General features: G+C 36.8%; 1 protein-coding gene across 1 annotated transcript in view; it reads left to right on the top strand.

Moving 5' to 3' along the window:
* SYCP2L (synaptonemal complex protein 2 like) overlaps window positions 1-12,245 on the top strand; it is a 96,780-nt gene that overhangs the window by 61,395 nt on the left and 23,140 nt on the right. Inside the window, exon 18 of the mRNA XM_045500892.1 lies at window positions 10,888-10,936. Within this exon, the coding sequence (XP_045356848.1) occupies window positions 10,888-10,936 (49 nt within the window). The remainder of the gene's footprint in view (window positions 1-10,887; window positions 10,937-12,245) is intronic.

Genomic DNA, 12,245 nt, shown 5'->3' with positions numbered 1-12,245 from the left:
TCTCTCTTGCTGCTTTAAATTTTTTCTTTATAGCTACTTTTGGTCACTTTAATTAATATGCATCTTGTTGTGAATTTTAGGTGATTGAATTTTTGGGAGGGATCTTGGGTTGAACTTAGGATGGAATCTCTGTACCTCCTGGATCTGGATATCTGTTTCCTTTCCTTGGTTAGGGAAGTTTCCAGACATGATCTCTTCAAATTTCTGCCCCCTTTTCTCTCTTCTGGGATTGCCATAATATGAATGTTACTATGCTTGATGGAGTCAGAGTTCCCTAAGTCTATTCTCATTTTGCATAGTTGTTTTTCATTCAGCTTAGACTTTCTATTCTGTCTTTCAGGTCATTAATTCATTTTCTGCTGCATCTAGACTGTTATTTATTCCATCAAGTATATTTTTCAAATTTCATTTATTGAGTTGTTCATCTCTGTTCTTTTTAGTCTCTGTGTTAAGGGTTTTACCGATGTTCTCCACTCTCAAGTCCTGTGAGTATCTTTATGATCATTACATTAAATTCTCTATCAGGCATATTACTTCTGTCTGTTTTGCTTTGGTCTCTTGGTTTTGGTCCTATTCTTTCACTTGGGAGATGTTTCTCTTATTTCATCTGACTCTGTGTCTATTTCTATGTGTTAGAAAAGTCAGCTACTTCTCTTGTTCTTAGGAGGTTCTGTTCTGTAGTGCCCTGTACTACAGTGTCCCTTGTACCCCAGGGACTGGGACTTCAGGGAGTGTCTCTTATTTGTTTTGCATATGCTCTGCTATTGAATCTTAGCCTCTTTTACCTTTAGTCCAGATCTCTGCAGATCTCTCCTGCCCTAATGTGGGCCAGCAAGGTGTTTGGTGGTCTGCTTGCAAAATGAGACCCACCCATGCCGCTACTGGAACTGAATTCCCACAAAATGTGGGAGTCAGATGTTGTATTGGCGGTGTTTGTGCTGGTCTTCTGGGGAAAGGGGTCTGTCGTGATGGGGCTGAGACCAGAGTGACTCGGAAGGGCTGATGCACTGAAGTATGTGGGGTCGAGGGTATGGGATATTGTGGTTTGGTGCAAGCAAGTTAAATAAGGAGTGCCAGGCCCACTTAGGTGACCATTGTTTATGCTGGGGCATGAGGGAGGGAAATAGCATCTGCCAGCTCCCTTGTTGTTGGAAGGGTACCCTCATGATCCCTGTCCCTCTAGGCTGCTCCCTGAAATGAGCAAATCACCCTCCCACCTGCCCCCAGCATTATTCATATTCCTAGTTCTAGCTGTATATACACAGGCTTTTCCTCCTGTTGTCTCTTTAATGCTGTCTCTCTAATGTCATCTGGGCTCCTCCAGATCAAAGCTTGCCAATTTTTAAAATTCCAGGCTTTAAGTCTGACTGATTTTACAAACTTATAAATTCAGCTTCTTACTTTCAAAGGCAAATGTTACAGAGATCTGTCCTCCCTATTTCTGGGCTGCCCAGTGCCGACGTCTGTTTTCTGCCCTTCTCTGCAACATTGGTCCTATTCCTGCTGCAGATGGCCACTGTCCGTTTTACTCCCAGAACTTGTCTTTGCCTTTCCTACCTTTGATGTGGCCTCTTCCCTACCTTTAGTTGTGTAGTTTGTTCTGTCAGTCTTGGAGTTGTTTTGAGGGTTTATTCTGACATGGTTCTTGTCCCCTTGTATCCACGGGACAAGATGAACTTAAGGTCTTCCTACTCTACTATCTTCCTAGCCAACTCCCCAAACTGATGGTTACTAGAGAGGAGATGGGGGAAATAGGTGTACTCTTTAATCCCCATCCCCAATTGAAAAGTACGTTTATTCTATATGCTAACTTGGATATAAATTTAAAAATAAATAAAACAAAAAATACATTTTTAATGATGAAAAAATAAATGATACTAGATATAGAAAGCCCTATAGTTTCCACCAAAAACTACTAGAGCTGATAAATGTAAAGTCAATATACAGAAATCTGTTGCATTCTTTTACGGTAATAATGAAGCAGGAGAAAGTGAAATTAAGGAAACAACCCCCATTGACAATTACACCAAAAACACTAAAATAGGCAGGAATAAACTTAACCAAAGAGGTGAAAAACCTGTACTCTGAAAACTATAAGACACTTGTAAAAAATTTCAAGTTGATGCCAAGAAATGGAAAGACATTCCATGCACATGGGTTAGAAGGACAAATATTGTTAAAAATGTCTATACTACCCAAAGCAATCTATACACCTAATGCAATCCCAATTAAAATGCCCATGGCATTTTTAATGGAGCTAAAACAATTCTATAATTTGTATGAAACCATAAAAGATAGTGAATATCCAAAGCAACCTTAAAACATAACAAAACTGGAGGTATCACGATTTCAGACTTCAGGTTATATTACAAAACAGCAGTGATAAAAACAGTATGGTGCTGGCATAAAAATTGACTCAGATCAATGGAATAGAACAAAACCCAGAAATAAACCCACAATTATGTGGTCATTTAATCTTTGACAAAAGAGAAATGGATATACAGTGGGAAGAAGACAGTCTCTTCAACAAATAGTGTTGGGAAAACTGGACAGCCACTTGCAAAAGCATGAAACTGGACCACTTTCTTTCACCATACACAAAAATAAATTAAAAATAAATTCAAGACCTAAATGTGAGAGCTGAAACCAAAAACATCTAGAAGAGAACACAGAGAGCAATATGACATTAGCCATAGGAAAATTTCTGTTTGTTGCCTCTAGAGGCAAGAGAACTATGGAGTAAAAATAAACCATTGGGACTACTGCAAGATAAAGTTAGTGTGTGGTGAAATGTTCAACAAAACCAAATGATAACCTACAGAATGGGAGAAGATATTTGCAAATAACATATCCAATAAAGGGTTAGTATCCAAAATATATAAAGAACTGATAAACTTCAACACCCAAGAAACAATCCCATTTAAAAATGGGCAGGTGCCATGAACAGACATTCCTCCAAAGAAGACCTCTGGATGGCCAACAGACACATGAAAATATGCTCAACATCATTCATCAGAAAAATGCAAATCAAAACCAAAATGAGATATTACCTCATACCTGTCATAATGGCTGAAATCAAAAACACAAACAGCAGGTGTTGTTGAGGATGTGGAGAAAAAGGGAACCTCTTGCATTCTTGGTGGGAATGCTAATTGGTACAGCTGTTGTGGAAAACGGTATAAAGTTTCCTCAAAAAAATTAAAACTGAAATACTATATGATCCAGTAATCCCATTACTGGTTATTTACCTGAAGAAAACAAAAACACTAATTTGAAAAGATATATGCACCTGTATGATTGTACCACTATTTACAATACCAGGATATGGAAACCAAGTGTTCATCAACAGATGAATGGATGAATGTTAGAAATAAAACTATCCTATGATCGAGCAATCACCCACCTGGTATTTTCCAAAAACACAAAAACACTAATTCAAAGTTATATATGCACCTGTATGTTTATGGAAGTTATTTACAATAGCCAAACGATGGAAGCAGCCCAGGTGTCCTCTTGTGAACTAATAAGTTTTAACATAAAATTAAAAAAAATTTCGAATATGCAGAACAAAGAAATGGTTGAGATAATTTTTAGTGTATACTTCGGTAGCATTAAGTACATGTACTTTGTACAACCATCCCCACTAGTCAATCCATAGAACTCTTTATCTTGCAAAACAAACTCTTTACCCATTTTTTGTATAGTTGACATGCAGTATTTCAGTTGTACGTCCTAGTGATTCAACAATTGTATATGTTTATGTATAAATTGGATACGTTATATAAATCACATAGTATTTCTCTTTCTCTAACTTCTTTCACTTAGCAGAATACCCTCGAGTTCCATCCATCACAAATGGGAAGATTTAATCGTTTTATGGCTGAGTAATATTCCATTGCATATTGTACCATATCTTCTTTATTTTTTTAATCTGTCAGCGGACACGAAGGTTGCTTCCATATCTTCGCTATTGTAAATAGTGCTGCAGTAAACACAGGGCACATGTGTCTTTCAAATTATGTCTTTGTTTTATTCAGGTAAATACCTGGAAGTCAAATTGCTGGGTTGTACGGTATTTCTATTTTTAATTTTGAGGAAACGGCATACTGTTTTCCATAATGGCTGCACCAATTTACATTCCTACCTTTTCTCTACATCCTCACCAACACTTGTTATTTCTTGTTTGATACTTGCATTTCCAACAGGTGTGAGGTGATATCTCACTGTGGTTTTGATTTGCATTTCCCTGATTAGTGGCATCTCTGCATGTGTCTGTTGGTCATCTTTATGTCATCTTTGGGAAAGGTCTATTCAGGTCCTCCACGCATTTTAGAATTACTTGTCTTTTTGGTGTTGACTTATATCAGTGCTTCATATATTTTGGTTATTAACTCCTTACCCGATAAATCAGTTACATATATCTTCTTTCATTAAGTAGGTTGTCTTTTCCTTTTGTCGATGGTTTCCCTTGCTGTGCAAAAGCTTTTTATTTTGGTGTAGTCCCAATGGTTTGTTTTTGGCTTTTGTTGCCCTTGCCTGAGAAGACCAAGAAAAATATTGTTATAGCTGATGTCCATGAGTTTACTGCCTATTTCCTTCTAGGAGTTTTATGGTTGCAGTTCTTCTGTTTAGGCCTTTGTTCCACTTGAGTTTATTTTTTTGTATGGTGTAAGAAAGTGGTCCAGTTTCATTCTTTTGCATGTACCTGTCCATTTTTCTCAACATCATGTATTGAAGAGATTGTCTTTTCCCCATAGTATGTTCTTTACTCCTTTGCTGTAGATCACTTGACCATATAACTGTGGATTTATTTCCTGACTGTTTGTTCTATTGATCTGTGTGTCTGTATCTGGGCCAGTACCATACTGTTTTGATTACTAAAGCTTTGTAATATAATTTGAAATTTGGGACTGGGATACTGCCATTTTCCTTCTTTTTTTTCTCAAGGTTGCTTTGGATATTGGGGGTCTTTTGTGGTTCCATACAAATTATTCCAGTTAAAAATACTCTGGTATTTTGATGGAGGTTGTATTGAATCTGTAGATTGCTTTGGATAGCATGGACATTTTAACAGTATTATTCCAATTCATGAGCACAGTATATCTTTCCATTTATTTATATCATTTTTCATTAGCTTTCATTAACATTCTACAGTTCTCAGAGTATAGGTCTTGCACTACTTTGGTTAAATTTATTTTTAAGGTTTTTTTTTTGGTGTAATTTTATATGGGTTGTTTTAACAACTTCCCTGGTAGTTCATTATTAGTGTATAAGAATGCAACAGATTTCTGTACACTTTGTATCTGCAACTTTACTGAATTCATTTATTCTAATAGTTTTTTGGTGGAGTCTTTATGGTTTCTATATGCAGTATTATGCCATCTGCAAATAGTGACAGGTTTTTTTTTTTTAATGTTTTATTTATTTTTGAGACAGAGAATGTGAGGGGGTTGGGGCAGAGAGAGAGAGAGGGAGGCACAGATTCTAAAGCAGGCTCCAGGCTCCGAGCTGTCAGCACAGAGTCTGACACAGGGCTTGAACTCACGAGCTGTGAGATCATGGCCTGAGCTGAAGTCGGATGCTCAACCAACTGAGCCACCCAGGTGCCCCGAATAGTGACAGTTTTACTTCTTCCTCATGAATTTGTGTTTATTTCTTGTCTGCTGCAGCTAGGCCTTCCAGTACTATGTTGAGTAAAAGTGATGATAGTAGGCATCCTTATTGTCGCTGATCTTAGAGTAAAAGCTTTTGGCCTTTCACCATGGAGTAGGATATTAGCTGTGGGTTTGTCATATGTGGTTTTATTACATTGAGGTATGTTCTCTTTAAACTTACGTTGAGAGTTTTTATTACAAATGGATGTAGAATTTTGTCAAATGTTTTTTTCTGCATCTTTTGAGATTATCATATTACTTTTATCCTTCGTTTTGTTAATGTGTGTATCACGGTGATTGATTTGTGGCTATTGTACCATCCTTGCATCCCTGAAATAAATACCACTTGATTGTGGTGAACAATCCTTTTCATGTGTTACTGAATTCAGTTTCCTGATATTTTTTTTGAGGATTTTTGAATCTATGTTCATCAGGAATATTGGTCTGTTTTTTTTTTTTTTTTCTTTTTGCAATATAACTCTGTACCATTAAACTATAGCTCCCAATTTCCCCCTCCCCCATCCCCTAGTCTGAATTTGACTAGCATGGGTGTACCATATAAATTTGTCCTTTTGTGTCTGGCTTATTTCACTTAGCATAATGTTTTCAAGATCCATTCATGTTGTAACTTTTGTTAGAATTTCCTTTCTTTTGAAGATTGAATATACATACATACCACATTTTGCTTATCCATTTATCCTTCAGTGGACACTTGGGTGGCTTCCACCTTTTAGCTATTGTGAATAATGCTGCTATGAACATGGGTGTTTGAATATCTGTTTGAATTCCTACCTTCAATTCTTTTGCATGTATCCAGAAGTGGAATTTATGTAAAACAGTCTAGTTTTAATTTTTTGAGATTCTCCAGAACAACTGCATCATTTTATATTCCTACTAACAGTGCACAAGGGTGTGAATTTCTCCACTTCCTTGCCAACACCGTTGTTTTTGATAATAGTTGTGCTAATGCACGTAAGACAGTATCTTTCTGGGGGTTTGAATTGCTTTTATAATTACTGATGTTGAGATTCTTTTCATGTGCTTATTGGCCACTTGCATATGTTACTTGGAGAAATGGCCAAGTAATTAAATTTGCTTATTTATTGTTGAGTTGTAGGAGTTCTTTGCATATTTTAGATATTAACTGTATCAAATATGTGATCTGAAAATATTCCACTCTATGGGCTGTTTTTTCACTTCGTTGATTATATATCTTGGTGCACAGAAGTTTTTAATTTGATAAAGTCCAATGTATTTTTTTCTTTTGTTGGCTATGTTATTGGTGTCATACTCAAGAAATCGTTGCCGGCAAGGTCCAACGTCATTTAAGTTTTTCTCTGTTAGGAGGTTTATTGTTTCAATGATTATGTTTCAGTCTTGGATCTATTTTGAGTTTCTTTTTGTATTTGTAGAAGGTCCAGCTTCATTCTTTTGAATGTGAATTTCTAGGCTTCTCAACACCATTTGTTGAGGAAATTATTCTTTCCCCCGTTGAATAGTTTTGGTATCTTTGTCAAAAAATCATTTGGCCATATGTGAGAAAGTTTTTTTTCTGTGCACTCCCTTCTATTATTGGTCTGTATGTCTGTCTGCGCGGCAGCACCGCAGTGTTGTGACTGTCATTTTGTAGTAAGTTTTGAAATCAGGGAGTGTGACGTATTCAGTTTTGTTCTTGTTTTCCAAGACTTTTTTTTTTTTTTTTTTTTTTTTTTGCATTTCTGAGTTCTTTGGGATATCATATGACAATTAGGATGGGTTCTCTTCTTTCTGAAAAAATTAGGATTTCTATAAGGATCGTATTGAATTTGTAGAATGCTTTGTGTAGTGTTGGCATCTTAATAATATTGTATTCTAATCCATGAACATGGGATATCTTTCCATTTTTCACCTCCTTGAGTCTATGCCTAAATAATGTTTTTGATGCTGTTGTAAATGGAATTACTTTCTTCATTTCCTTTGCAGATTGTTCTTTATTGGTGTATAGAAACACAACTGACGTCTCTGTGTTCATTTTGTATCCTGCAACTTTGTGGAAATTATTTTTTTATGTTGATTATTATTTTTGAGAGACAGAGACAGACATAGCACAAATGGGGGAGGGGCAAAGAGCGAGGGAGACACAGAATCTGAAGCAGGCTCCAGGCTCGAAGCTGTGAGCACAGAGCCAGACATGGCACTCAAACTCACAAATCATGAAATCATGACCTGAGCCAAAGTCAGATGCTTAACCGACTGAGCCACCCAAGGAGCGAGCCCCCGGTGGAAATTAATTATTAAAAGACTAATAAGTAAATGTAACAAAATTGAAGCATACAAGATTGATATACAAAATCAAGTTTCTTTCTGTATGCTAGCAACAATCAAATTTTTTAGCATCACCATTTACAATAGTATTAAAAATGACATAGTTAAGGATTAATTTGGCAAAAGATTTGCAAGACTTTTACACTGAAGAGTACAAGGTATTGCTAAGAGCTATTAAGGAAGATCTGAATAAATGGAGAGCGATAACTCTCTCTCATCATGGGATGGCAGCCTGAATGTTGATAAGATGCCAATTTTTCTCAAATTGATCTCTAATAGGTTTCATACAAACCCAGTTCAAATCCCAGCAGAGATTTGTGTTTTTGTTTTTAGAAATTGGCAAGGTATTTTTAGTTTTCAGATGGGAATTTAAAGAACCTATAACTCCCAGAACAAATTTCAAAAAGAAATACAAAGTGACTAATATATTATGTATTTCAAGACTTTGTATAAATCTAACAGTAATCAAGAGAGTATGTTGTTGCCATAAAGGTAGATAGATAAGTGGAACAGAGCGGGAAGTCTTCCTATGCCTATATGGACAACTGCCATATGCAAAGACAATTCAGTGGAGAAATCACTTTTTCCAACAAATGGTGCTAGAACCATTAACTCTCTGTATATGCAACAAGATCGATGGTATTTGGTCTTTACATTCCACCACACACACACACACACACACACACACACACACACAAATAACAAAATCAATCATAAATCCAAATGTAAAAACCTAACTGAAAGAAAGCATAAGAAAACATCTTTGTGACCTTCCATTAGGCAAAGATTTTTTAGATATAACACCAAAGTGTGGGCCATAAAAAAAACAAATTGATAAATTGAATTTAATCAAAATTTAAAACTTTCAAAAAAAGAATTTAGGAGAATGAAGGGAGGGGATACACACTTGCAGAAAAAATTGGTAAAACCTGTACTTATTAAAGGACTTGTACCCAAAATATGTTAAGTACTCTCAAAATTCAATAACAAAACTACAACCTGGTAAAAATTATAGGCAAAAGATTTGAACAGCCACTTCAGTAAGGAAGATCTACAGATGATAGATAAGTACTTGTTCAATGTCATTAGCTATTAGGGAAATCTAGATTAAAATTATGAGATACTAGCACACATGTAGTACAGTGATTAAAATGAGAAATACAGACTATACCAAGTGTTGGTGAGGATGAAGAACAACTGGAACTTTATACACTGCTGGTAGTTTTTTAAAATGTTAAATATGTACGTGTCTTACAGTCTCGCTACTCCACTCCTAGCCGTCTACCCAAGAGAAGGAACAGCATATGTCCACACAAATGAGCGTTTAGAGCAGCTTTATTTGTAATTATCCTGAACTGGAAACAACCCAAATGCCCGTCAACAGATGAGTGCATAAACAGATTTTAGTATATCCACATGACGGACTACTACTCAGAAATAAAAAGAAATAAAAAGTTGATACACACAACTGAATAATCTCCAAATAATCATGCCAAATGAAAGAAGCCAAACAAAAAAGAGTACACGTTGTATGATTCCATTCATATAAGATACTAGAAAATGCAAACTAATTTATAGAGGCAGAAAGTGGATCAATGGTTACCCAGAAATATGGTGCGTTAGCTTTTTCGTTTGTCTTTGATTTTGGTTTTCATTATGACAAAAACACTTAGCGTGAGTTCTACCATCTTGACACATTTTTAAGTGCAGAACACAGTATCGTTAACTGTAGGCACAGTGTGAAACAATGGATCTCTAAAACTTATCCTGCGTCTTACACGTTATACCTATTGAAAAATAATTCCATATTTCTCTCTCCAGCTCCTTTCAATAACCTCTCTATTGTTTCTATTGTTTGACTATTTTAGATATCGGATATCTAAAATATCAGATATGTAGATATCACGTTAGATATTCTAGAAGTAGAAGCATGCTCCATTTGTCCTTTTGCGGCTGGCTTATTTTATCAAAATGCCTTCCAGGTTTAGCCATGTTGTTACATATTTCGGGATTTTCTTTTAATGCTGAATAGTATTCGTGTGTGTCTGTCTGTGAGTAATGTATATAACACCACATTTTATCCGTATTGTCTCCATAACTTGACTATTGTAAGTAATACGTAAATGAATGTGGGATTGCCAGTATCTCGTCAAGCTCTTGATTTTCATTCTTTTGGGTGTATACCCAGAAGTGCAATTGCTGGATCATACAATCGTTCTACTTTTAATTTTTTGAGGAATTTCTATATTGTTTTCCATAGTGGCTATACCATTTTGCACTCCTACAAACAATGTGTAAGTGTTCCAACTTCTCCACATCTTCACCGACCCTTGTTATCTTTTGGGTGGTGGTGTTTTTTTTTAAATGATAGCATATATCCAATAAGGAGTTAATTACCAAAATACCTAAGGAACTCCTATAATTCAACAGCCGTAAAATCAGCCCAATGTAAAAAGCAGGCAAAGGACTTGAATAGACACTTCTCCGAAGGCCATAAATAGCCAGCAGGTATATGAGAAATTGCTCAATATTCACTAATTATTGGGAAGAGCTTTCTTGTTAAGCTTCCTTGTTGATTCTAAGGAAGAGCCAGGCAGGAAATGCCATTCTGCAGCATTGCCACACCTCCCTGCTTCCCTGCTGGTTTTAACTTGGCCTTCCCAGTTCTCTGTATGCCCGGCAGAGAAGAGTCCAACAAAGATTCCTTTGCTTTAAAGAACCAGTTGTTGTCTGGTAGAGAATCTATAGAAATGGGTTATAAGATAAGAAGTCGTTCTGCAGGATTGGGGGTGGGGGGCACCTCCCACGCACTGGGCTCACAATCAGACAAAGGGCACAGAAAGGGGGGAAAAATGTCTGGGCTGGGCAGTGAAGGGAGGGAGAAGGCAGTGTTGATACAGTTCTGTTCATCTGACCTATTTTGTTTTAGGGCAGATTCTGCTTCCGAGGCGGAGAGAAAGCCAGAAACAAGGATGTCGGTAATGGAGTAACTTTACTTGTCTTAAGGCAGTTACTTTCAAAATTTCAGTTATTTGCAAGTCTTCTTCAAAATGTGTCCCCGCCCTGGTCCTTTATTATCTCTAATTAAATTGATCTGAGACTTATTATAAAAAAAATTATTTCACTTTTAAAACGAAAGTCCGTTCTTGCTTCCTTAAAAAAGATTAAGTAGAAGAAAAGTGTTAAGGACCCTCTAGCACCTGTGATTTATCCTGAATTGAATCAGAAGGTTGATGAACTGAAAAGAAATTATTTACTGTGAGTCCATAACGTGTTTTTTTTTTCCTTCCTATTTGCACCAACTTACACCCTTTCTGTGTGCCTCTCACTTCAGGAAGCACACTGCTCCAAGTCCATAGTCAGTGCATTTTAAAAACTCTATAATGGACATTAAATGAAATTTTTTTTTAATTGAGATCATGGGCTTTCATCAAGTTAAGTCTCCATCTGGCTTGCTTTTAGCAACGGTCCTCACTCTCTGCTGCTCAGTCTTTGAACTGGAAACACGCTAGGAAAGCTGATGAGACTATTGGAGCCTGGGTCCCTTCCCCCAAAGATTCTGACTTAACTGATCTAGGGTGATGTTTAGGCCCTGGAAATTTGTAAAGCTCTCCCACCCCCACGATTGTAGCATGCAGCCAAATTTAAGACCTACTGCTCTAGATTTTTGTTTTGTGAATAACAATACCTTTTTACATAAGCTAAAGAAACTGGCCAAGCCTTGCCGCATGGTTTTTTAATTCTGTGCACGAAATGAAGGAATGCTAGCTCTTGTTTTTTAAACATTTTTTAATGTTTATTTTTGAGACAGAGTATGAGCAGGGGAGGGGCAGAGAAGGAGACACAGAATCTGAAGCAGGCTCCAGGCTCTGAGCTGTCAGCACAGAGCCCGGCCCCGGGGCTTGAACTCACGGGCCATGAGATCACGACCTGAGCCGAAGTTCGATGCTTAACCAACTGAGCCACCCAGGCGCCCCAGGCTAGCCTTACTTTCAAAAATACTTTGAGGTTTAAATAGAAATTACTCCCTTGTTTGACTTTAGTTACTCTAAATGACATGCTTGTCATTGCAAAAAGTATTTTTATAAATTCTTCTGTCACTGGCAATAATATTTTGAAGTTAAAAGTGTTGGGATGATATTCAGGTATGTCAGCTTCTGAACAGTCACCTACGGTCTCTTCAGTTGCAACTATTTTTGATGAGAGAGGACTCCCACCCCTCACAACAGCAGTTTGGTTGAGAACTGACTGATGAAACCTGTTCTTTTTCTCCCCTCTCCTTACTTC

This window comes from Leopardus geoffroyi, chromosome B2, assembly GCF_018350155.1.
Source record: "Leopardus geoffroyi isolate Oge1 chromosome B2, O.geoffroyi_Oge1_pat1.0, whole genome shotgun sequence".
NCBI lineage: Eukaryota > Metazoa > Chordata > Mammalia > Carnivora > Felidae > Leopardus > Leopardus geoffroyi.
Note: the sequence above shows the minus strand (reverse complement) of the source record. Positions and strands in the feature narration are given on the sequence as shown.